Source organism: Bos indicus x Bos taurus, chromosome 20 (genome assembly GCF_003369695.1).
Source record: "Bos indicus x Bos taurus breed Angus x Brahman F1 hybrid chromosome 20, Bos_hybrid_MaternalHap_v2.0, whole genome shotgun sequence".
Lineage (NCBI taxonomy): Eukaryota > Metazoa > Chordata > Mammalia > Artiodactyla > Bovidae > Bos > Bos indicus x Bos taurus.
The window spans coordinates 1,355,984-1,383,087 of NC_040095.1; the positions used below are offsets into that span (position 1 = coordinate 1,355,984).

A 27,104-nucleotide genomic window follows, 5' to 3' on the forward strand; every position below is an offset into this window, starting at 1 on the left:
AGTATATGTATCAGTTCAGTTCAGTTCAGTCCCTCAGTCGTGTCCGACTCTTTGCAACCCCAAGAACTGCAGCACGCCAGGCCTCCCTGTCCATCACCAACTCCCGGAGTTCACTCATACTCATGTCCATCTAGTCGGTGATGCCATCCAGCCATCTCATCCTCTGTTGTCCCCTTCTCCTCCTGCCCCCAATCCCTCCCAGCATCAGGGTCTTTTCCAATGAGTCAACTCTTCACATGAGGTGGCCAAAGTATTGGAGTTTCAGTTTCAGCATCAGTCCTTTCAATGAACACCCAGGATTGATCTCCTTTAGGATGGACTGGTTGGATCTCCTTGCAGTCCCAAGGGACTCTCGAGAGTCTTCTCCAACACCACAGTTCAAATGCATCAATTCTTCGGCACTCAGCTTTCTTCACAGTCCAACTCTCACATCCATGCATGATCACTGGAAAAACCATAGCCTTGACTAGACGGACCTTTGTTGGCAAAGTAATGTCTCTGCTTTTCAATATGCTATCTAGGTTGGTCACAACTTTTCTTCCAAGGAGTAAGCGTCTTTTAATTTCATGGCTGCAATCACCATCTGCAGTGATTTTGGAGCCCCCCAAAATAAAGTCTGACACTGTTTCCACTGTTTCCCCATCTATTTCCCATGAAGTGTTGAGACCAGACGCCATGATCTTCGTTTTCTGAATGTTGAGCTTTAAGCCAACTTTTTCACTCTCCTCTTTCACTTTCATCAAGAGGCTTTCTAGTTCCTCTTCACTTTCTGCCATAAGGGTGGTATCATCTGCATATCTGAGGTTATTGCTATTTCTCCCGGCAATCTCGATTCCAGCTTGTGCTTCTTCCACTCCAGTGTTTCTCATGATGTACTCTGCATATAAGTTAAATAAGCAGGGTGACAATATACAGCCTTGACGTACTCCTTTTCCTATTTGGAACCAGTCTGTTGTTCCATGTTCAGTTTTAACTGTTGCTTCCTGACCTGCATACAGATTTCTCACAAGGCAGGTCAGGTGGTCAGGTATTCCCATCTCTTTCAGAATTTTCCACAGTTTATTGTGATCCACACCGTCAAAGGCTTTGGCATACATGTAGCTAATTTATGTTGGTATACAGTAAAGACTAACACAACACTGTAAAGCAATGATACTCCAGTAAAAAATAATAAATAAAAGTTTAAAATATTTCCAAAATATTAAATTTGAAAGAGACATGAATGAAACATAGGCCTATGTATTCATGTAACTAAGGAGAAAAATGAAGTTCAGATACATTATAGACTACCTAATTTCAGCCAGTCATGATTGGACCAGGTTAGAATGGTATCTTCCCGAGTTCTGAGTTGAAAAATCTTTGTCAAATGAAAAGGAAAATCAGGTTTCATTTATTCAAGAACTTGGGGGGTGATGACAAATGAAGGAGTATCTGGCTAATTCAGGCCCCAAGTGCATTTGCTAGGCTATACTGTGAGCAACACAAAGGTATCACTGTTGTCAGTCTTTGAACCCAGATCAATCCTTAACTTAGTGCAGCCTATCTCAGTCACAAATAGAAGCCTGCAAAGGAAATCGAGAAGGGAAAAGCAGGGAGCTGTGGCATCCCAACACCTAAGGAGACTCAGGGAGAGCTATCAACTGTCAATTGTTGAGTGAGGGCTGAAAAATGGATTTTGCAAGATAGTACTCACTGGTCATGTTGAGAAGAGCCATTTCACTGGAGTGGTGAGACCAAAACCTAAAGTGGGGGAAAAAAAAAAAAAGAACAAAGAATAAGAAAATTAAGATAATGAGTGTAGGCTTTTTTTCCCAGGAATTTTACCAAGGGAAGCAAATAATGAGGTGGTAAGCTGACTGAGCTCGACTTGTTCCTTGTTTAGTGGCTCAGTTGTGTCTGACTCTTTGCGACCCCATGGACTGTAGCCCACCAGGCTCCTCTGTCCATGGGCTTTCCCAGGCAAGAATACTGGAGTGGATTTTCATCTCATTTTCCAGGGGAATCCTCCCAACCCAGGGACTGAACCCAGGTCTCCTGCTTGGCAGACAGATTATTTATCAGTGAAACACCAGGGAAGCCCAACGAGGTCAAGGAAGGTTAGCATTATTTTTCAGATGGAAGTCATTACAGCATGTTTACTTGTTGATAGGGAAGATCCAACAGAGGGGGGAAAAAACTGATGATGAAGAAGAAAGCACATATGGCCAAGTCCTCGAGTAAGCAAGAAAAAAAATGGGCTCAAAAGCATAACTTGATCTGTACTACGGTTGCTAATGGATTCAGAAGTGCTCACTAAATGTTGGCTATTATTATTCCTGATTGCTCAAAATTTTGAATAGGCATCAGGTTTAAAAAATATAAAATAATTGTTTAAAGACACACGCAAGAGCTTGGACTTTAGCAGACTTGTTCAGTCGCCCAGTCATGTCTGTTTGCGACCCCAAGGACCGCAGCCCACCAGGCCCTCCTGTTCCTCACCACCTCCTGCAGTTTGCCCAAGTTCAGGCCCATTGCATTGGTAATGCCATCCAGCCATCTCATCCTCCCGCCTTCTATCTTTCCTAGCATCAGGGACTTGTCAAATGAGTCGGCTGTTCACCTCAGGTGACCAAAAACTACTGGAGCTTCAGCTTCAGTAACTGTCCTTCCAATGAGTATTCAAGGTTGATTTCCCTTAAGATTGACTGGTTTGATCTCCTTGCTGCCCAAGGGACTCTCAGGAGTCTTCTCCAGCAGCACAGCAGGCTGCATTAATTCAAATTCTAGTTCTACCACTTGTCTAAGGTATCTTTCTTCTTGGGACTTTGTTTTCCTCTGTAGAACCTCATAGGGCTTCCCAGGTGGCGCTAGAGGGAAAGAACCTGGCGGCCAATGCAGGAGACAGAAGAGACCGGGTTCCATCCCTGGGTCGGGAAGATCCCCTGGAGGAGGGCACTGGCAACCCACTCCAGTGTTCTTGCCTGGAGCATCCCATGGACAGAAGAGCCTGATGTGCTATACAGTTCATAGAGTCGCAGAGTCTTACACGACTGAGTCGATTAGCACGCACCCACCTCATAAGGCTGTTGGCGGGCTTAAATGTGATAATCTGTGTGAAATTAACTGGCACTCTGTCTTATAAACCTAACTGTGATTCTGTCTATGATGCTTTTAGGCAGTGTCACACTCAGTGAAATTTCTGGAACCCTAAAATAGCTACCACAGGGCATAGCCTTCAGGATGCACACCGGCCAACGGGCCGTTAAGCCAGCACACGAGGGAATTCCCCCGCCGCCTCGCCTTCGAGTGACACTATCCCTCCAGAAAGCACTGTCTCTAGGGAAAACGAAGACCAAAAAACCCCCAAAACATCCAGAAAACCAACCGTGAGTAAGGCTGACGCGACACAGAGCTACGTTTGAGCCTGCGCCAAAGCCGCCGTAGCTGGGGCGTGGCACTGTCTTGGACGTTCCTTCCCCTTTTTTCCCTTAACGCGACGCTAGGGCGGAAAGTATCGCGTGACGTGAGTTCTCGCGGGAATTGCATTCAAAAAGCCCTGGCGCTTACCCGAGCTCTTGGTGAGTGAATGGGCTGGTGATTGTGCGCTCCCACCGTGGAGTTAACGTCGGGAATCTGAGCACGGAGAGCTGCAGCAGCAGGGAAAAGGGTGAGGAGAGAAAGGTAGGGGCCAGGGGCCCGGAGGGAGGTGCGTATGAAGGGGGAAGCGCCGGGGCGGCGTAGAGAAGGGATCCTGGGGAGAGGAGGGCAGGGCCTAGGAATACTTGGGGCCTGGGTCTCCGCCCAGGCTTTTAGCTGGAGCAGCTTCTTCGGCAGAACTCAGCTCTTACAGACCAGGTTCCGAGCCGGCCCTAATATTCCGCTGGGCCGCTACGACTGCCCCCGGGAATTCTGCGTAAATACGGAAAGTCGGGTCCGTTGCCTGAGTCTGGGGGATAACGAACACTGGATCTGCGCTGGCTGTGTGTCGGCCGGCTGTATGACACATGTGGCAGTCCGATTCGAGAAAGGCTACAAATGTAATTAAAATACACACTGGATTTTAAAGACTACACTCTGGTTGATAATATGACGACTACATGTTGAAATGATAATCTTTCGGGTATATTGCGTTAAATAACGCATTGTTAAAGTGAATTTCACCACTATTTACTTTTTAAAATGAACGTGGAACCTAGAAAATTGAAAATCAACGTGTCTTGTTCGCACTGTATTTCTACTGGACAGCGCTGCTCAGACAGTTTCGTGTAGGATTCCGCTCTAGCTGCTTTTTACCCATTGCTGGTTTAATCTTAAACAAAAACCCTATTGTAACTGACCTTGGTTTATGGATGACTAAACAAGACATTGGAGAAATTGTTCAAGTTGATGCTGCCAGTCAGTACTGAAGGTGGGGTGACAACTCAACCAATCTGATCCTCTGAGCTTCCTGTCTGCTACATGCTTTTTTCAAAGTGGTTAGGAGCACCAGGCTATGGAACGAAATCCTGTTCCCATCTCACTTAGACACTGAGTTATCAGTGTTACCACCTGATAACCCTGGGCAAGTTACTTAACCTTTCTGTGCCTCTGTTACTTAACTTTTCAGTTTGCATCTGTGTAACATGAGGGGTTGTTGTTCAGTCGCCAAGTAGTGTCTGACTCTTTGAGACCCCATGGAGTGCCTGCAGGCTGGCATGCTGCAGTCCATGGTTTGGGGGGAGGGGTAACCCTTTTATCTCATAGGGTTGTTAAGAGGATTCAATAAAATAATGTTTCAGTTCAGTTCAGTCACTCAGTCCGTCTGACTCTTTGCAGCCCCATGGACTGCAGCACACCAGGCCTCCCTGTCCATTGCCACCTCCCGGAGTTTACTCAAACTCATGTCCATTGAGTCGATGATGCCATCCAACAATCTCATCCTGTGTCGTCCCTTTCTCCTCCTGCCTTCAATCATTCCCAGCATCAGGGTGTTTTCAAATGAGTCAGTTCTTCGCATCAGATGGCCAAAATTGGAGTTTCAGCCTCAGCAACAGCCCTTCCAATGAATATTCAGGACTGATTTCCTTTAGGATGGACTGGTTGGATCTCCTTGCTCTCCAAGGGATTCTCAAGGGTCTTCTCCAACACCGCAGTTCAAATGAATCAATTCTTCAGCACTCAGCTTTCTTTATAGTCCAACTCTCACATCCATACATGACTACTGGAAAACCGTAGCTTTGACTAGATGGACCTTTGTTGGCAAAGTACTGCTTTTTAATATGCTGTCTAGGTTGGTCATAACTTTTCTTCCAAGGAGCAAGCATCTTTTAATTTCATGGCTGCAGTCACTATCTGCAGTGATTTTGGAGCCCCCCAAAATAAAGTCTGACACTGTTTCCACTGTTTCCCCATCTATTTGCCATGAAGTGATGGGACCAGATGCCATGATCTTCGTTTTCTGAATGTTGAGTTTTAAACCAGTGTTTTCACTCTCCTCTTTCCCTTTCATCAAGAGGCTCTTTAGTTCTTCTTCGTTTTCTGCCATAAATGTGGTGTCATCTGCATATTTGAGGTTATTGATATTTCTCCTGGCAATCTTGATTCCAGCTTGTGCTTCATCCAGTCCAGCATTTCTATGATGTACTCTGCATATAAGTTAAATAAGCATGGTGATAATATACAGACTTGACATACTCCTTTCCCTATTTGGAACCAGTCTGTTGTTCCATGTCCAGTTCTAACTGTTGCTTCCTGACCTGCGTACAGATTTCTCAAGAAGCAGGTCACATGGACTGGTATTCCCATCTCTTTAAGAATTTTCCAGAGTTTGCAGTAATAATGTTTGCAAAGCATCGAGTGTGATATCTGGTACATATTAGCTATAGTTTTTATTCAACCCTGGCTACCTTTCTCTGCAGATTGATAGGTTACTCTTAGATGTTCATTACACCTGTTGAAAAGTCACTTCCTCAGAGAAATCTTTCTTGTCCTTATTCCCTCTGACCCTGCCCCCACGCCACCACCCAGATTGAGACTGCTGCCCTGAGTTATAGGTTCAGATAGCACCATACACCTCTCCTTCTTGCACTTAACACACTTGTAACTTTACATTATCAGTTATTTGATTTAACATCTTTCCAGTAATAGACTGTAAAATTCAAGAAGGCAGGCATATGGTCTGGTTTGAGGATCACATTGTATCCTCAGCAACAGCACAGTACCTGACACATAATAGGAATTCCAGCAAATCTTTAGAGTGAATGAGAGCTAATTTTGTGGCTGTCTTGGACATTGATGGCTGGGATATCTTGAGGCTAGTCCCATATTTTCTTCAGTAAATATTGATGCCAATAGTACATAGCTCAGGCCCATTAAGAGAATTAAATCTGATAGTGCATTTGAAGCTCTTCTGCCTGGCAAATGGTAAATCCTTAGCAAATATAAATTATTATTAACAGCTCAACAATTAATGGCTGGCTCTATCATGTACGAGCTTTGGAGAGGTCTTGCATTTTAGAGCAGTGATAGCCAGTCCTGGATAACATAGGATTCTTTTTTTTTTTTTTTTTACCCCCCCCTTCTAAAACCCTATATTTCCTCCTCCATCTTCATAGTTTACCTTCCTAATTTACTGATAAATTGAAGCAGAAGGGCACTCATGCAGACTCTGAACACTGTATCTACATACTTACCAGTGTCTGTGTCTGTACCCATATACTTTCCTTTAATTCAGATGAAACATTCATGTACCTGTCCAGAAATCAGACCCTGCACATTCATTACTCCGTAGTTCTCCATGTCTTCTATATCATTAGTTTTTCTTTGCTTGATCTCTTCTTTGTTATACAAGCTTGCTGTTGTTTTTTCTTAAAGAGTTTTTCATCTTAAAAAAAAAAGACCCTAGTGCATCTCCAGCTACTGCTCCGTTTATCTGCTCTTTGCAGCAAAACTGTGCTTGCTATCCACTGTTCTACCATTCTCTCCAATTAATTCCAGTCAGGCTTTTGCCCCAGTCTCCCCATCAAAACTATTCTTGGGGTCATCTTCTAGTTGACCTCCGTGAATTTAAACCCAATGGCCAGTTCTCAGTGTTCACCTTATTTGATTTAGCATTTGGTGCAGTTTATCATCTACCTCCTTAATACATGTTTGTTTATTGAGTTCTAAGACAGCACATGCTCTTCCTTTTCCTCCTAGCTCACTGATCGTGCTTGAGTATCCTTTGCTGTCTTCTTTTCCACCTCATAACAGGGCTCCATCCTTTGTCCTCTTCTCTTTAATTATGCTTGTACTTTGATGAACACAGAACTAAAAAATTTATGCTGCTGCTAAGTCACTTCAGTCGTGTCCGATTCTGTGTGACCCCATAGACAGCAGCCCACCAGGCTTCCCTGTCCCTGGGATTCTCCAGGCAAGAACACTGGAGTGGATTGCCATTTCCGTCTCCAATGAATGAAAGTGAAAAGTGAAAGTGAAGTCGCTCAGTTGTGTTCAACTCTTAGCGATCCCATGGACTGGAGCCTACCAGGCTCCTCCATCCATGGGATTTTCCAGGCAAGAGTACTGGAGTGGGGTGCTATTGCCTTCTCCGAGCCCCTGACATGTCTCCATATTAATTCAGGTAACATTGTGAATTACTGAGCATGGACAACACAGTACTATAGATGAACTGTGGGAGATTTAAGAAAAACTGTGTTTGTGCTCATGTTATATTGTTTCTGTCCAACATTATTTATATTCTTGTAGTTAGGACATATAAACATAAAAAAAGGTGAAGTACTCAGTCTCTTAATACACATAACAAGTGTCAAGAGTGGAACAACCATAATTTCTGGGGAGGTAAAGGCGGGAGAAATGACAGAAGAGACCAACTTGAGCCAGATATTGAATGATGGATTTAGAGGAGAGCAGAAGGCAATTTACCAATTAGCATGATCTAAGAAGGGTATAAAAAGAGCTATACTGGAGAATTTCTATTGGGGAGTAGAGGGTTAAAGGGTTAAAAAGTCAAGCTGAAGCCATATTATAAAACTGTAATGCCAGCTTTAGCAGTCTGGGCTTCATTCAACTAAAAGTTATTGGCAAATCTGTTCTACTAGTTGCTCAGCCAGAAGCTTTGGAGGCCTTTTAAAATTCTCTTTCATACATCCCACATTCCATTCGTCAGAAAATCATTTTGGTTCTGCCTTCAGAATATGTGTTAAATCTCATCACCTTCTGTGGCAGCCACTCTGGTAGGACTGGCCATCTCACCTGATCTTTCTGCTTTCAACTTGCTTCCCTCCCAACTATTCAGCGTATCAGCCAAAATGATCCTTTTAAACGTATCTGTCTCTACTCCAGACTTTGCAGTGACTTCCCATTTCACCCAGAGTAGAAGCCAAAGTTTTTGTTTACAATGGCCTGAATCAAGGCAAATTGGAAGTGGTCAAACAGGAGATGGCAAGAGTGAACGTCAACATTCTAGGAATCAGCGAACTAAAATGGACTGGAATGGGTGAATTTAACTCAGATGACCATTATATCTACTACTGTGGGCAGGAATCCCTTAGAAGAAATGGAGTGGCCATCATGGTCAACAGAAGAGTCCAAAATGCAGTACTTGGATGCAATCTCAAAAATGACAGAATGATCTCTGTTCGTTTCCAAGGCAAACCATTCAATATCACAGTAATCCAAGCCTATGCCCCAACCAGTAATGCTGAAGAAGCTGAAGTTGAACGGTTCTATGAAGATCTACAAGACCTTTTAGAACTAACACCCCAAAAAGATGCCCTTTTCATTATAGGGGACTGGAATGCAAAAGTAGGAAGTTAAGAAACACCTGGAGTAACAGGCAAATTTGGCCTTTGAGTACAGAATGAAGCAGGGCAAAGGCTAAGAGAGTTTTGCCAAGAGAATGCACTGGTCATAACAGACACCCTCTTCCAACAACACAAGAGAAGACTCTACACATGGACATCACCAGATGGTCAACACTGAAATCAGATTGATTATATTCTTTGCAGCCAAAGATGGAGAAGCTCTCTACAGTCAGCAAAAACAAGACTGGGAGCTGACTGTGGCTCAGATCATGAACTCCTTATTGCCAAATTCAGACTTAAATTGAAGAAAGTAGGGAAAACCACTAGACCATTCAGGTATGACCTAAATCCCTTATGATTATACAGTGGAAGTGAGAAATAGATTTAAGGGACTAGATCGGATAGATTGCCTGATGAACTATGGACTGAGGTTCGTGACACTGTACAGGAGACAGGGATCAAGGCCATCCCCATGGAAAAGAAATGCATAAAAGCAAAATGGCTGTCTGGGGAGGCCTTGCAAATAGCTGTGAAAAGAAGAGAAGCAAAAAGCAAAGAAGAAAAGGAAAGATATAAGCATCTGAATGCAGAGTTCCAAAGAATAGCAAGAAGAGATAAGAAAGCCTTCCTCAGCGATTAATGCAAAGAAATAGAGGAAAACAACAGAATGGGGTAGACTAGAGATCTCTTCAAGAAAATTAGAGATACCAAGGGAACATTTCATGCAAAGATGGGCTCGATAAAGGACAGAAATGATATGGACCTAACAGAAGCAGAAGATATTCAGAAGAGGTGGCAAGAATACAGAGAAGAATTGTACAAAAAAGATCTTCATGACCAAGATAATCACGATGGTGTGATCACTCACCTAGAGCCAGACATCCTGGAATGTGAAGTCAAGTGGGCCTTAGAAAGCATCACTATGAACAAAGCTAGTGGAGGTGATGGAATTCCAGTTGAGCTATTTCAAATCCTGAAAGATGATGCTGTGAAAGTGCTGCACACAATATGTCAGCAAATTTGGAAAACTCAGCAGTGGCCACAGGACTGGAAAAGGTCAGTTTCATTCCAGTCCCAAAGAAAGGAAATGCCAAAGAATGCTCAAACTACTGCACAATTGCACTCATCTCACACGCTAGTAAAGTAACACTCAAAATTCTCCAAGCCAGGCTTCAGCAATACGTGAACCGTGAACTTCCAGATGTTCAAGCTGGTTTTAGAAAAGGCAGAGGAACCAGAGATCAAATTGCCAACATCTGCTGGATCATCAAAAAAGCAAGAGAGCTCCAGAAAAACATCTATTTCTGCTTTATTGACTATGTCAAAGCCTTTGACTGTGTGGATTACAATAAACTGTGGAAAATTCTGAAAGAGATGGGAGTACCAGACCACCTGACCTGCCTTCTGAGAAACCTGTATGCAGATCAGGAAGCAACAGTTAGAACTGGACATGGAACAACAGACTGGTTCCAAATAGGAAAAGGAGTACGTCAAGGCTGTATATTGTCACCCTGCTTATTTAACTTATATGCAGAGTACATCATGAGAAACACTGGAGCGGAAGAAGCACAAGCTGGAATCAAGATTGCCAGGAGAAATATCAATAACCTCAGATATGCAGATGACACCACCCTTATGGTAGAAAGTGAAGAGGAACTCAAAAGCCTCTTGATGAAGGTGAAAGAGGAGAGTGAAAAAGTTGGCTTAAAGCTCAGCATTCAGAAAACGAAGATCATGGCATCTGGTCCCATCACTTCATGGGAAATAGATGGGGAAACAGTGGAAACAGTGTCAGACTTTATTTTGGGGGGCTCCAAAATCACTGCAGATGGTGACTGCAGCCATGAAATTAAAAGACGCTTACTCCTTGGGAGAAAATTTATGACCAACCTACATAGCACATTGAAAAGTAGAGACACGAACAAAGGTCCGTCTAGTCAAGGCTATGATTTTTCTATTGGTCATGTATGGATGTGAGAGTTGGATTGTGAAGAAAGCTGAGCACCGAAGAATTGATGCTTTTGAACTGTGGTGTTGGAGAGTACTCCTGAGAGTCCCTTGGACTGCAAGGAGATCCAACCAGTCCATTCTGAAGGAGATCAGCCCTGGGATTTCTTTGGAAGGAATGATGCTAAAGCTGAAACTCCAGTACTTTGGCCACCTCATGTGAAGAGTTGACTCATTGGAAACGACTCTGATGCTGGGAGGGATTGGGGGCAGGAGGAAAAGGTGGCGACAGAGGATGAGATGGCTGGATGGCATCACTGACTCGATGGACGTGAGTCTGAGTGAACTCCGGGTGTTGGTGATGGACAGGGAGACCTGGAATGCTGCGATTCAGGGGGTCGCGAAGAGTCGGACACGACTGAGCGACTGAACTGAACTGAACTGAGGAGCCTGGAACCAGTGGGGAAGGATGATGAGTGAGGTTGAGCTCTATATTAAATGTTTAAGTGTTTGCTTGAAACTCTAGAATGAGGTTGTTCTTTAATTACTCTAAACATGGTGTCTGTTTTGCGTGTGTTCTTATGAATAACTAGCAAAATGCTAATGAGTCTGTTTTCAATAAAGTACATTTAATGTGGCAGATTTAATGTGTTCAGGAAGTTAACACTGTTGTGAACACTTGTGGACATGCTAGTCCTTACCTTATCAATCTTGTTCAGAGGTACCTTTTTATAGTTAAGTAGAAGATATGCTACTATAAAGTTTGTTGATTTCTTTTACTGTTCTCTTAACTTGGTTACCTGTATAGTGATATAATTATGAGATCATCCTACCGTAGCATTTAAGGAAGTTTAGCACACAACAACTGAATAGTTTCCTAATACTGCATTCCTTAGAAGCAAAATTAAATTGTATTCATCTTTTTTTTTTCTTTTTGTTCTATTTCATTTGTTCTCAAATTGGGTAACAAAGTAGTCAGACCTTACTCTTATAACAGTAATGCAAATTTGACCATTTAAAAGTCAAAGAGAAAATCTTTAATACTGTGTTTTCATGTGGCAGTGATATTGAATGTATACATACACACACAACACATTTGTATCTTTTATTAGTGACATGAAGTTTTTTGTTTAAGTTTAGATACTTTTATTTCTTCTATTTACAGTAGACAGGAAAAAAATCATGGAGTCAGATGTAATAGCAGATCTTCGATGCAAACTCAAAGAGACTGAAGAAGAGAGACGGAAAGCTGCACAGTATGGTTTACAACTAGTGGAGAGCCAGAATGAACTGCAGAATCAACTGGATAAATGCCGCAATGAAATGATGACCCTGACTGAGGTAGGACACTAGACTCCTGTTCACCGGTTTGTGCTTAGCCACTGAAGATTGCTGTTGTCCAGCAGTCATTAATATTACTAATTTAATATTTTTGTTTTCTGAAAATTTTAGGTCTAATTCCCACCCATCTACAGGGAAATGAACTAAATGAATCTCTAATGTTTTTTTTTTTCTGACTCTGTGTTCTGAGTTTGAAAAATATGTTCTTTTTCTTTACTTCATATTGAATTTTAGACTTTGGTTTGTCTTGATGCTACACCGACTCCTTAGTTCTGTCCTAAGTCTAGACTTTTGTAGTCCGTTGCCCACTAATGGTCATCTCAGACTTAACATAAACAGAATAGTTGATTCCTTGCCCACTAACCAAACATGCTCTTGCAGAATTCTTTACCTTACTTAGTAACTATAAAAACATTTATCCAGTTACTTGAGCCAAACATCTACAAGTTTTACTCAATATCTTTCTGTCCATATTTCTCATATTTAACCCACTAGTAAGCTCTAAAAACTTGACCTACAGAACATCTGCTGCTCTTGTTCAGACCACCATCATCTCTCCCCTGGACTGTTATCATAGCCTCCTGATTAGGTTTCCTGTCTCCCAGATTGCCATTCACACCGTTCACTCTTTACATGTCAGCCAGATGGTCATTGAGGAGCATATAAAAGGTCATGTCACAGCTCTGCTGAGAGCACGGAGCAGCTTTCCGTTTTATTTACGACAAAAACTGAGTTCCCTACCTGGGTTTATAGATTTCCATGTAGTCTAACCGCTTTCAACGTTTGACCTCATCTTATGAATTACTTTCCCTTGTTCTTAGCTATACTAGTCCTGCCTTACGGGCTCCACAGGAGCTCTTGCCTCTTTCTGAGTTATTTGTCCCCCACTCTCATGAGAGACATGACATGAGAGAGAGGAATTTTTTGTCTCTTGCTCACAGCTGCATCCCTAATATCTGACATGCTTTTATTAAAAGAATGAATAAATCAGTTTTACTTAGAAAATGCTCAGTAATGTATTTAAACTTTGATCTCCAAATTTAAACATAGCAGTTAAAAAAACTAATGACCACCCTTATTGTTAATTTTTTCCTTTTAAACCTAATTTTATCTTATTTTTTTTAAAGCTTGTTGAGGTTTGAACTAATGACCTTTTCTTCATTTTACTTAGAGCTACAAGTAGAGAATATTATTATCAAACCAAATAATTCTTACTAAATAAACTTAAGTGCTATTAATTTTTTTTTTCTTCCTAGCAGAGACTACTTGACTTGACAGCCATAGATCACTTTTTACTTCTTTGACAGGACGTAGAAGCAATTACCATATGCCCAGCATGAACTTTAATTTAGTCTCAAATCACCTCTCAGGGTTTTTTTTACATTAATACTAGCTATAGTTATTCCAGATTGAACATGTGGTTGTTACTTAGAAAGCAGCAAATGTGTGAAACAGGAATGATTCAAAGATGAAAACTGCTTATGTGTGATGGCTTTAAGTTATTTTTATGTAACTGAATTATAATTGAATCTGTTTTCAGAGCTACGAACAAGAAAAATACACTCTTCAGAGAGAAGTTGAGCTCAAGAGTCGAATGTTAGAAAGTTTGAGCTCTGAATGTGAAACTATTAAACAACAACAGAAAATGCATCTGGAGCAATTAGAAGAAACACTGAGCAGAAGCCATGGGCAGGAAGTGAATGAACTGAAGAAAAAGGTTTGGGCATCTGTGTTTTGAAACAGAAGTATTTCACGCTCATGCAACCATTTGTAAACTTTAGATGATGAAAGACTTTCTTACTACCATCTGTGCAAAATAGCTGAGATGAGGGGTTCCATTATCTTAATATGAGGAGCGGAAACACTGAGAAACAGTAGTTACCTTAGTGGTTTGTTTAAATAACATTTTAGTAGTTAAATTGAATTATTTAATTTTAGCAACTGAGTATTTGTTAAGGAGTTTTAGCTCTGATCAGCATGGCCTCCTTTAGAGTGTTTAGGATACCGACCCCTTTTCAGAAAGACTAGTTTCCTAGCCTTCACTGCAGCTGGTGGTACACTTTATAATTCCGCAAAGAAACCAATAGTTTTTGGTAAATTAATGTACATTAGAGTTGTATATTTTATAACTATAAAATATATATTTTACAGTTTGTTTATTGAAGATAAACTAATACATATGATCTAGTTCATACACAACTCCTTAAGGGAGGTACCATTATTATCTCCATATAACATGAGAAAACCAATGTTTAAACAGATTGAGTAAAGTTGGACAAGATTATAGAGCTAGAGACTATCAGTCAAAATTTGGTTCTCATATCAAAGCCTGCTTCACCGTGTTTCGTGTAGCATCTTTTAAGATTTTTATGTATCTGTACCACCTGTGCTGGTTAGTTAATTCTCATTAAATTGACTCTCTTTTAAATGTTCTCTAATTTTGAGTAACAATATCAATGAAATATATTATGTTTGAGCTGGTTATTTTTTTCCTAATATGCAATAAAATATAACTATCAAAATATGCTTTCATGCAATACTTAGAATCATCTTGCTTACCACTCTGACAAATAATAATCCAGCTTGTCTGAAGCTACGCAGGTTGAGACACCAATAACTGATATGGATGCTTTTTTTCTTCCTCATGGATATTTTCAGTTTAGCAATAACTTTCAATACCTAAACAAAAAAGTAATGTAGGAAATATTGAGTCTAAAGTAAGGCCAGTTATAGAGATGGCTTTTTGGTAAAGACTAAATCATTCAAAAAATATTTTCAGTCTTCTTGTGTTCTCAGATTACTTGTACCAATAATTAGGAGTTTTACTTGCCATCTTTCTTTCACTTATTTCTCACATTAGTCCATCAACAAGCTCTTAAGAACTTGAGCTACAAAATATCTGTATCCGCTACTCCGTAGTCCAGCTCACCATCATCTCTGCACGACTGTCCAGGTAGCCTGTTTCCTTTATCGCTGTCATGCCATTCATTTTTCACACGGTGGCAACATGGCCAGGAGTCCAGACCTACTCTGATGATGTGTAAGGATTAGTTGTGTGCTTATAAAACAAGGGACGTCACTGCCTGTTAAAAGATACGTAGCTTTGGCCAAATAGGAAACCCCAGTCCATGGGGTTGCTAAGAGTCGGACACAACTAAGTGACTTCACTTTCACTTTTCACTTTCATGCATTGGAGAAGGAAATGGCAACCCACTCCAGTGTTCTTGCCTGGAGAATCCCAGGGACAGGGGAGCCTGGTGAGCTGCCGTCTCCGGGGTCGCACAGAGTCGGACACGACTGAGGCGACTTAGCAGCAGCAGCAGCAGTCATCTCATCATAGAATAAGTTTGGGTTATTCAGTTGTTTTTCAGAAGGATATACACATTTCAACATACATCAATCAGGTGAAATTTTTATTTTACATGATAAAATTGAAAGGGGAAAAGAAATCAAAATAGAAGTCTCTTTATTTTTTAAATAGTAAGCAAATATCAGTATATATTCTAGGAATGTTGAGACCCTATTCAATGTAATTCAATATAGATGATAATGGTAACCCTGGACATCAAGTAAAAGACTTTTATTAACAAACCATTTAGTGAATGTTAGATGTGGTACTGAATGTTTTACCCACCTAATCTCGGTTGAGAGCCACACAATAACGCAGGTAGAATCATTTATAGTCTTAAATTTGAGGAATGTGAGACAGGTTAAACCTCGACCTGACCCTAAAGCTTCATCCTCCTCCTGTAAGGAGGATGTGACACATATAGGCATACCTCTGAGATACTGCAGGGAAAGTTCTAGACCACTGCAGTAAAGTGAGTCACATGAATTTTTTAGTTTCCAAAGTGGTCTTTTAAAGTCATCTTTTTTTTTCATCTGTGTTGATGGCTGCTGACTGATCAGGGCAGTGGTTGCTGAAGGTTGGGTTGGCTGTGGCAATTTCTTAAAATAAGTCAACAGTATCAATTGACTCTTCCTTTCACGAGCAGTATCTCTGTAGCATCAAAGCTGTTTGGTAGCATTTTATCCACAGTAGAACTTATTTCAAAATTGGACCCAATTGTCTCAAACTCTGCTGCTGCTGCTCAGATGCTCAGTGGTGTCCAACCTTTATGCCTCAGACCACATGGACTATAGCCTGCTAGGCTCCTCTGTCCATGGGATTTCCCAGGCAAGAATACTGGAGTTGGTTGCCATTTCCTCCTCCAGGGGACCTTCCCAATTCAGGAATCAAACCCACCCACGCCTCTTCCCTCTCCTGCATTGGCAGGTGGACTCTTCACCACTGGTGCCACCCGGGAGGCCCAGTCTCAAACTCTGTCACTACGTTGTCAGCTAAGTTTATGTCCTGTTCTAAGTCCTTGTTGCCATTTCAGCAGTCTTCACAGCATCTTCACCAAGGGTGAATTCCATCTCAGAACCACTCTCTTTGCTCATCCATAAGACGCAACTCCTCATCTATTAGCATTTTATCATGAAGTTACAGCAGTTAAGTAGTAAGAATTAATAGTCAAAATTTACTCCCTGATCCTGTGGGCTGCAGAGTGGATCTTGTGTTACCAGGCACAAAAACAACCTGAATCTCCCACATCTCACTTTGGTGACCAGGTGCACTCTGAGTGAGCAGTGATATTTTGAAAGGAATCTTTTTTCTGAGCAGTAGGTCTCAATAGTAGACTTTGAATATTCAGTAAACCATGTTGTAAAGAGATGTGCTGTCAGCCAGGTGTTGTCCCATTTATAGAGCACAAGCAGAGCAGATTAAATGTAATTTTTAAGGGCCCTAGGGGTTTCAGAATGGTCAATGAGCATTGGCTGCAACTTCTTTTCTTAAACTTCATGAACCAATCTCTGTTAGCGTCAAAATTTTCTTCGGCACCTTCCACCTGCCTCTCAACCATCATAAAATTGAAGATAGTTTGTATTAGACTTTGGCTTAAGGGAATGTTGTGTCTGGTTTGATCTGCTATCTAGACATCTAAAATTTTCTCCTTATCAGCACTAAACTCTTCAGCTTCCTTGTCATTTGTGTGTCCACTAGAGTAGCAGTTCTAACTTCCTTGAAGAACATTTCCTCTCAGTTCACGACTTGGTTAACTGACACAAGAGGCCTAGCTTTCGGCCTGTTAGCTCTCAATAAGCCTTCTGTCACTAAGCATGATCATTTCTAGTTTTTGATTTAAAGTCAGAGGTGTGAACACTCAGAGGCCATTGTAGGGTTAGCAATTGGCCTAATTTCATATCGTTGTGTTTTGGAATAGAAAGACCCTAGGAGAGGAAGAGAGAGGGGAACGACTGTTCAGTGGAGCAGTCAGCTCCATCAATTTATCAGTTTGTCAATTCAACTCACCCTCTTACAGGAGTGTGTGGTTTGTGATGCCCCAAAGCATTTACAACAGTAACATCAAAGATCACTGATCACAGATCATTATAACAAATAAAATAATGAAAAAAGTTTGAAAGATTGTGAGAATCACCAAAATATGGCACAGAAACAAGAAGTGAGCAAATGCTATTGGACAAACTTGCTTGGCAGACTTGCTTGGCTCAGGATTGCCACCAGCTTTCCATGTCTGAAAAAAATGTAGTGTCTGGGAGGTACAGTTAAGCAAAACGCAGTAAGACAAGGTATGCCTGTATTAGTTTTCCAAGACTGAAGCAATGTGACATTTTTGGAAAAGGGGTTAAATAATTTTGTTTAGTGTGATTGCCTTCCAAAATAGTTGTCCTGCAGGTACCAGAACACTTTGTACTGCAATTGTATGTTCTGATGACCTTTTACTTTTTCTTTTTTTTCTTTTTTTAGTTAGAAACACTGAAAGCTGAGTTAGATGAAGCTCGGCTAAGTGAAAAGCAGCTGAAGCACAAAGTGGATCATCAGGAGAAACTCCTTTCTAGTAAATCAAAGGAAATGCAAATGTCTGAACGTGTACATGAAAGTGTGTCTTCAGAGACACTGACTCTTCAAATTGAGCTGACCGAAATGGAAAATGTGAAGGTAATTTTTATGGCATGTGTATTATGGAGTTTTCTCCTTGTTCTGGCTGTATATTTTTCATGTTTTTGTAATAATCCTTATGAGCTACTTTTAAGACTGAAATATTTTTTGGCCTAACTTTGATCTAATTAAAAAATAAGTTTTTAAATGGATTCCTTCAATTAAAGTAAAGCTTTAAGTTACATGATTATGTAAGGCAGACTTTACTTTTAGATTAATGGAACCTCTGGAAGAATTTAGACATTTATTCTAATCCTAGTTTGTGTCATAAAAGCCCAATATAAAAGTTGGTCCTGCAGAAGGTGATTTGTTGTTCAGCTGCTCAGTCATGTCTGACTGTTGCGACCCCATGAACGGCAGCACCCTATTGTTTTGCCGAAAGTTTTCACTTTAGTCTCAGGTTCAAAGGATTTGTTAACAAACTAAGCCACTTGTTCTATACAAATAATACAAATATTTATTAGAGAATTATCTAGCTTACTTTCAATATAGTAACATTAAAAGAAAAGGGAAATAGAACAGAGGATACGTCACCAAATTGGGTTTTGACCAACATCCAGATTCAAACGGTGCTGAGAAATCCCGTGTCAGAGCACATCTGGAGTCCCAATTGTCCCAAGGTCCCAGGCAGCATGTCCACTACTTGGGTTAGACTTCAAAAAATTGCAGTTCAGGGTTCCCGCCTATAATCCCAGGACGAAAACTGGTATAATCATCAGTCTGACCAAATTGCAAGCCTGGTTTCATGTTAATGCTGTTTGTTTTGTCTTGTAAAACTTGGAGTGTTGTTATGCCTGGGGCTTGGTTGGCCAGGGCCCCTCCAAGGTCTCCACAGTCTCAAAATTCTTCCCCATCTTATCTGTAGTGCTGCAAGTCTTGCGCTCACAGCAGGCAGTCACTCACAGTCAGGGTAGTGTCCAGGCAGGCTAGAAGCAAGGTCAGAGGCCTGCTCTGCTTTGTCTCTGAAGCCTAAACAAGACCATTTAATTTCCTGTCCTTTTGTCCTTTTTGTCCTTCCTGACCATTTAACACCTGTCCTTCACTATCTCCCAAAGTTTTCTCAAACTCATGTCCATTGAGTCAGTAATGCCACCCATCCGTCTCATTCTCTGTCACTCCCTTCTCCTCCTGCCCTCAATCTTTCCCAGCATCAAGGTCTTTTCCAGTGAGTTGGCTCTTTGTGTCAGGTGTGCAAAGTATTGGAGCTTCAGCTTCAGTTCTTCCAATGATCTCCTTTAGGATTGACTGGTTTGATCTCCTTGTGGTCCAAGGGACTCTCAAGAGTCTTCTCCAACACCACAGTTCAAATGAATCAATTTTTCGGCACTCAGCCTTCCTTATGGTCCAACTCTCATATCTGTACATGACTACTGGAAAACCCATAGCTTCGATCGTATGGACCTCTGTTGGCAAAGTAATGTCTCTGCTTTTTAATATGCTGTTTCGGTTTGTCATAGCTTTCCTTCCAAGGAGCAAGCATCTTTTAATTTCATGGCTGCAGTCACCGTCTGCAGTGATTTTGCAGCCGAAGAAAATCTGCCACTATTTCCACATTTTCCCCATCTATTTGCCATGAAGTGATGGGACCAGATGCCATGATTTTCGTTTTTTTGAATGTTAAGTTTTAAGCCAACTTTTTCAATCTCCTTTTTGACCTTTATCAGGGGGCGCTTCAGTTCCTCTTCACTTTCTGCCATTAGAGTGGTATCATCTGCATATCTGAGGTTGTTGATATTTTTCCGGCAATCTTGATTCCAGCTTGTGATTCATTCAGCCTGGCATTTCAAATGGTGTACTCTGCATATAAGTTAAATAAGCAGTGTGACAATATACAGCCGTGACTTAGTAATTTTGAAATTTTAAACCCATCTATTGTTCCATGTCTAGTTCTAATTGCTGCTTCTTGACCTGCATGCAGGTTTCTCAGGAGGCAGGTAAGGTGGTCTGGTACCCCTTTCCAGAGTTTGCTGTGATCCATACAGTGGAAGTTGATATATATATATAATTTTTTTCATTGTAAGCTAAAATTAACTTAAAAATGAAAGTTTTAAATTCATAGAAAAGAAACAGTCTCTGGAGTCTTTTTTTGATCACTTTTTAAAAAAATAATTAAAAAAAATTTTTTTTGAGTTTTTTTGAATTTATTTTTTATTGAAGGATAATTGCTTTACAGAATTTTGCTGTTTTCTTTATTATGCACTGTAATAATCTTTGAGTAGTTATTAGTTTTAGTTTTGAGTGTTAACCTCTGCTCATAGATAAACTGACAGCTGCTAACTGAAGGATTATTCAAGAGTTTCTTCTTTTTTCATTCCTGTTTAATAGACCACGCTCCAAGAAGAAGTGAATGAACTACAGTACAGACAAGAACAACTCGAGCTTCTTAATGCTAATTTAATGCGCCAAGTAGACCGGCTTAAAGGAGAAAAAGAAGAGCGAGAGAAAGAAGCGGTTTCTTACTATGATGCCTTAGAGGTATTGTGATTATAGTAATACCATCTTTTCCAATTTATATAAGGTGTTTTCTTGCTAATCTTATGTCAAGTAGCTGAATTGTTTTCTCTTTTGAATTTAGAAAGCTCGTGTAGTGAATCAGGACCTTCAGGTGCAGCTAGACCAGGCCCTCCAGCAAGCCTTGGACCCCAACAGTAAAGGCAATTCTTTGTTTGCAGAGGTACATAAAAATATTCCGTTGATTAATTGGCGTTTCACTTAATAAAAGCATAATTAAACATGTTATATTTTCTAGGTGGAGGATCGAAGGGCAGCAATGGAACGTCAGCTTATCAGCATGAAAGTCAAGTATCAGTCACTGAAGAAGCAAAATGCATTTAATAGAGAACAGATGCAAAGAATGAAGGTAAGAATTAGTGTAAGATTTATTCAACCTTATTTTGTATCAGTATGACTTGTACAAGTAATACACTTTAACGATTATTTCTAGAACTACATGACCTTAGAAAAAAATGTTTTAATTGAATGAGAGATCCCTTTTATATTTTATTTAAAAACATTTAATTCTGTGTAGATTTTAGTGGTATATGTAGCATTCATGGATTGATTGAGTTTTTAATTATTACTCACTAGCCTTGAGTTTTTAATTCTTAGTAGCCTTGCCATTAGCTCTTTCTTTGTAATGGGAAAAATCAAGTATTAAAAAATTTTTCTGTCCTGCTGTTGGCCTGGTTTCTTTCTGAGGGTAGCCCTGAAATGTCTACTTCAACTAAAGCTAGCTCTCTCACCATTCTTCAGTTCTCCCACAAAGGCTTATTAATAGACTGAAGTTTGAATTTCCTTTCCTTGCAGTTTCTCAAGTCAAGCATATCAGCCCTTTTAATATTAAGGTTTGTTGGGCGTCATTTTTGCTGAACAGCTGGTAACAGAAAAGCATGTGGAAATTAGATTCCAGTATTATGCCAACCCTTAGACTCCTGATCTCCTGAAGTGGTAGCGCTTACTAGAAGTCTGTAAGGTTTCCTGCCTCTTTTAAGGATGATGAGATTTACCAAAGAAATAGGAAAGATCAGTGATTAAACTTTGGCATCAGATAAACTTGGGATTGAATCCTAGTCTCGCTTGTTAGCTGTGTGACTTTGGACAAGTATGCTTATTTTTCAGAGCAATTAGTCACCTCATTTGTAAAATAGAGATGATAGAACTTGCCTCTTAAGAGTTGTCCTGGAGTTAAACGAAGGCATAGCAACATGCTTACATGTTTGGCAAATAGAAAAGTACTGACTTAATGGACAACTGTGTCTTTTATTTCTGAGGATTTCAGTTGTGTTGTCTGGTTTACCTTGGCTCTCCCCTATCTGGGAATTATTTCTTTGTAAATTTTCTCATATTTGCTCTTTGTTTAAATACATTAAAATACATTTGTTGGGCTATTGTTATTAATCTCTCACTGTTCTGCTACCCCAAACTATCTTTAGACACAGGTAGCATTCTGAATTTTGGGGGGATTGATGTGTCTAGCTTCCAGTATGAAAGTGAAAAAGTGAAAGTGAAGTCGCTCAGTCGTGGCTGACTCTTTGCAACCCCATGGACTGTAGCCTGCCTCGCTCCTCCGTCCATGGGATTTTCCAGGCGAGAGTACTGGAGTGGGTTGCCATATCCTTCTCCAGGGGATCTTCCTGACCCAGGGATCAAACCTGGGTCTCCTGCATTGTAGGCAGATGCTTTAGCATCTGAGCCACCGGGGAAGTCCAGTATGAAGCAGGAGCAAAAAGTGGATCCTTAAAAATGTTAAAAGTAGTCTCTTACTTATAACCATAGCTGCAACTTCATATAATTGCTGTACTCAAAAATTTATTTTAACTAATTGACACTTTTTAGAACTGCAGAAATTTCCAAAGGCAGAAAGGAATGCTAGGTTTAGGTTTTAGCTAATTTCCTTCTGGTTGCTGTGCAACTCCAAGTTGAGGTGGAGTCATAATTAAGTAGGTTGATTGCTGCTCTTGAAAAAATAACTTTATATTGAATTTGCACCCTTTACCTTTGCTTTCCATCCTTGTCCTTTGCAAAACTCACATTTGTGAATGTGAGTAGCTTAATAATTTCCCCCACTGAATACTACTGAATTTCATTAAAATTTTTGAGAAGCTGCACCAGCCCCTTAATGAGAATGCCTATGGTGAGTACAGTACAGCGTCCTGCTGGGTTTCTCTACCACTTAACTGGTGACTTCTCGACCACAGCCATGCAGTTCAGCTGTGTTTCACAGAAGTACAGACAATTGTTATGGACTTCAGATACCAACTCATAAGTAGTTGAAATAAGTACTAGAGAGTTATATCTGTAACTAGGCTATCTGAAATAAATATTTTCAAATTATTAGAGTATTAAACTAGACACAGCTAATTTGTTTAGCTTCTAAAACGAAGCCAAAGTAGTATAGTACAAAGTATGAATTGTATCAAAAATATAGTTATCAGAATCTTCTCCCCCATTCAATTTTATGGGGGAGAATTTTTTTTTCTTCTAGGTACAGATCGCTACATTGCTACAAATGAAAGGGTCTCAAGCTGAATTTGAACAGCAGGAACGGTTGCTTGCCATGTTGGAGCAGAAGAATGGTGAAATTAAACATCTCTTAGGTGAAATTAGGAATCTGGAGAAATTTAAGGTATGTGTAAACACCTTTTAAAAATAAAACAGTTTTTTGTTTGAATATCTTGCTACTTTTAACTTGAATGGGTTTCTTTATTATGTAATTAATCTATAGTTTCTATTGAGATTTACCAATATTTACTTTTTTCTTCCAGTTTGTTTTTGCTTTTCAGTGGTTTGGACTACTGCTTCTTTTAATAGAGCCCCCATATTTGTTGTTGTTATTGTAAATTTTAACTCATTTATACTCAAAGCACCCATGTCTTAGGTGTAGAACTCAGTGAATTTTACATACATATACCCCCTTAAATTATTACCAGCTCATGGTATAGAATACTTCTAGCCTTCCAGAAAAGTTCTGCCATGTCCCTTTTGAGTGAGTACTCCCACCGTCTAACCTTGTACCAGCTTTACATGTACAAATACTCTTGAACTCCATATAAATGAAACCATTCACTACACATTCTTGCTTCTGTCTTCCACTCTACATTATGTCAATGAGATTTGTTCCTCTTGTCAAGTGTTACCAGTAATTAATTCTTTTTTGGTGCTTTCTACCTCCAATTTTTGATGAATGCAAAGTAAGATTTTTGTCACATTGTCCAGTATTATGTGGCAACTGGAATTCATACAAGTCTTCAGTAAACTATTTCAAAATTTTTGAAATTCAAACCTTCAGGAAAGTTGTAAAACTATTACCACATACTCTTCACCCAGATTCCCCAGTTGTCAGTTTCACCACATTTGCATTTTTATTTTCTCTCTCTCCATGTATATACATTTTTATCTGAAACATTTGAGAGTAAGTTGCAAACCAGTTATCCCTTTACCCTTAAGTTGTTACTCAGCAGTGAAGTTTATCTTTTACATAACCATAGTACAATGATCAATCAGGAAACTTACATTGATACATAGTTTTAGCTGAGCTGCCTTTTACACTTTAGGAATTACCACTAATGTCCTTCCTGGAATACAAAAGCGATCAAATGCTTTCCTTTCTAGGGTCCAATCTGTGATCATACGTTGTATTTAATTGTCAAGTCTCTTTAAAGACTCTAAAGGCCCATATAATTAAAGTCAGGAAAGACTGACCGCAGGAGGACAGGGTGGCAGTGGATGAGGCGGTTGGATGGCATCACCAGGTCAGTGGACATGACTTGGAGCAAATTCAAGGAGGTAGAGAAGAACAGGGAAGCCTGGCATGCTGCAGTCCATGGGGTTGCAAAGGGTCAGGCACAACTGAGCAACTGAACAGAAACAGTCTGGGACAATTCCTCAGGCTCTCTTATTTTTGATGGGAATACTCCAGGAGTAGTAGAATACTTTCTCAGTATGTCACGTCAGATGGCACATGATGTCTATTTCTACTGTAACAGGTGATATTAACCTTAAATATTTCATAGGGAGTTACTTAGGCCAGGTATATCTATTTCCCCTTATACTTGAACATCCATTGATGATTCTTGCCTGAAACAGGTATTACTGTGATGATTGCCAAATGATAATTTCAGTTAGAATAATGAATTAGAGCTTTTCTCCTCACTTATTGATGTCATATAGTCTCATAAATTCTTATTTTATCCTATGGACTGTAATCTATAACTTCCTTATTTACTCTGTCCCAGATTTGGCCAGTGGGGGTACTTCCTTACTCTTGCACAACAAATGGAATCAACATTTCTACAAGGAACGTAGGTTCCTTTAAATGAAGAAGGGCACTTAGAAACCAGAATCTGGGCACTGAATGTGCTTATTGCTACTGAAATGTCATCACTTCTGGATTCTTTTAGCAGGCAGAACAGGAAGTCTATGTCCACATATTTAGTGTATTTAGGTATGTGTTATATGCATGTTTAGCAATGTTTCATGTAAACAATTTTGTGTATTACACACACATATATACACATAAACACATAATAAAACCTTGATGTCGTACTTAATAACTCCAGTTTGAGTCCAGTGCCACAGGGTTCTTTGCCTACCCCATTTTTTCCAACAGTGAAAAACCTGGCTCTTATTGTCCTCAACATATTTGCTTATTTACTCATTCTTAAAATATATATAGTTTTGAAATTATTCATTAAAGTTCAGGATTTGTTCTTTTTGTTTTTAACTTGAGGGTATATAGTCAAAATACTATGTTCAAAGGTTTTGTTGTTGTTGTTCAGTCACGTCCAACTCTGCGACCGCATGAACTGCAGCACACCAGGCTTCCCTGTCCTTCATTATCTCCCTGAGTCTACTCAGACTCATGTGCATTGAGTCAGTGATGCCGTCCAACCATCTCATCCTCTGTCACCCTCTTCTCCTCTTGCCCTCAATCTTTCCCACCATCAGGGTCTTTTCAAATGAGTCAGTTCTTCACCTGAGGTGGCCAAAGTTATTGGAGCTTTAGCTTCAGCACCAGTTCTTCCAGTGAATATTCAGGGTTGATTTCCTTTAGATTTGACCGGTTTGATCTCCTTGCTGTCCAAGGGACCTCAACAGTCATCTCCAGCACCAAAGTTCGAAAGCATCAATTCCTCGGCTTTCAGCCTTCCTTATGGTCCAACTCTCACATCCATACATGACTACTGGAAAAGCCTTAGCTTTAACTAAATGGACCTTAGTCGGCAGTGATGTCTCTGCTTTTTGATTCACTGTCTAGGTTTGTCATATCTTTTCTTCCAAGGAGGAAGCATCTTTTAGTTTTGTGGCTGCAGTCACTATCTGCAGTGATTTTGGAGCCCAAAAAAATGAAGTCTGACACTGTTTCCACTGTTTATCTATTTGCCATGAAGTGATGGGACTGGATGCCTTTATCTTCATTTTTTGAATGTCGAGTTTTAAGCCAACTTTTTCACTCTCCTCTTTCACCTTCATTAAGAGGCTCTTTAGTTCCTCTTCATTTTGTGCCATTAAAGTGGTATCATCTGCATATCTGAGGTTATTGATATTTCTCCCAGCAATCTTGTTTCCAGCTTGTGCTTCATCCAGCCCTGCATTTCGTATGATGTACTCTGCATACAGTTAAATAAGCAGGGTGACAATATACAGCCTTGATGTACTCCTTTCCCTATTTTGAACCAGTCCATTGTTCCACGTACAATTCTTACTGTTGTTTCTTAACTTGCATACAAGTTTCTCAGGAGACAGTTAAGGTGGTCTGATATTCCCATCTCTTCAAGAATATTCCACAGTTTGTTGTGATCCACACAGTTAAAGGATTCAGCATGGTCAATGAAGCAGAAGTAAATGTTTTGTTGGAATTGTCTTGCTTTTCCTGTGATCCAGCGAATGTTGACAATTTGATTTCTGGTTCCTTTGCCTTTTCTAAATCTAACTTGTACATCTGGAATTTCTCAGTTCGTGTACTACTGAAGCCAAGCTTGAAGGATTTTTAGCCTAATCTTGATAGGATGTGAAATGAGTGCAATTGTACATGATTTGAACATTCTTCGGCATTTCCTTTCTTAGGGATTGAAATGAAAACTGACCTTTTCCAATCCTATGGCCACTGCTGAGTTTTCCAAATTTGCTGGCATATTGAGTGCTGCACTTTCCCTTACCAGTTATGAGTGTGTTGTTCATCTGAAATAATTAGGTTTTGTCCATCCTTGTTGAATTTATTTACTCTTTCCAGCATGTGAACCATTAATGTGGTCTAAAGTCAAAACTGTACCGAGTTTTGCCTGTCTCCGTTCCTTCCCCTCTGTTGACACCCACCTGTCTGGGCAGCCAGTTTGTTTCTGATTTACTCATGCCCTGTTCCTCTGTGCAAAGAGAGCAGCTTTATGTAGGCTTTATCTTCCCTTTTTATTTCTTGGACAAATGTGGCATAGCACAGATAGTCTTTTATAGTTTCCTTTTTTTTTATTTTAACCTGGAAATCACTTCATCTAGTTTAGAGAGATCTTCCTAATTCACAGCAACAGAGGATTCTGATGTATGGGTTCTCATAC

At 40.2% G+C, this 27,104-nt stretch overlaps 1 protein-coding gene across 5 annotated transcripts in view; it reads left to right on the forward strand.

Annotated features, from left to right (window-relative positions):
* Window positions 1-3,512: 3,512 nt before the first annotated feature.
* SPDL1 (spindle apparatus coiled-coil protein 1) overlaps window positions 3,513-27,104 on the forward strand; it is a 33,158-nt gene continuing 9,566 nt past the window's right edge. For 2 of the 5 annotated variants that reach the window (XM_027520312.1, XM_027520310.1), the window contains exons 1-8: window positions 3,545-3,646; window positions 11,875-12,050; window positions 13,591-13,767; window positions 17,863-18,054; window positions 20,380-20,529; window positions 20,630-20,728; window positions 20,804-20,914; window positions 23,039-23,179. In XM_027520312.1, the coding sequence (XP_027376113.1) occupies window positions 11,892-12,050; window positions 13,591-13,767; window positions 17,863-18,054; window positions 20,380-20,529; window positions 20,630-20,728; window positions 20,804-20,914; window positions 23,039-23,179 (1,029 nt within the window). In that variant the 5' untranslated portion in view covers window positions 3,545-3,646; window positions 11,875-11,891. Of the gene's footprint in view, window positions 3,661-11,874; window positions 12,051-13,590; window positions 13,768-17,862; window positions 18,055-20,379; window positions 20,530-20,629; window positions 20,729-20,803; window positions 20,915-23,038; window positions 23,180-27,104 lie in introns of all 5 variants that reach the window. The other 3 variants (XM_027520311.1, XM_027520309.1, XM_027520307.1) reach the window with 3 other exon arrangements.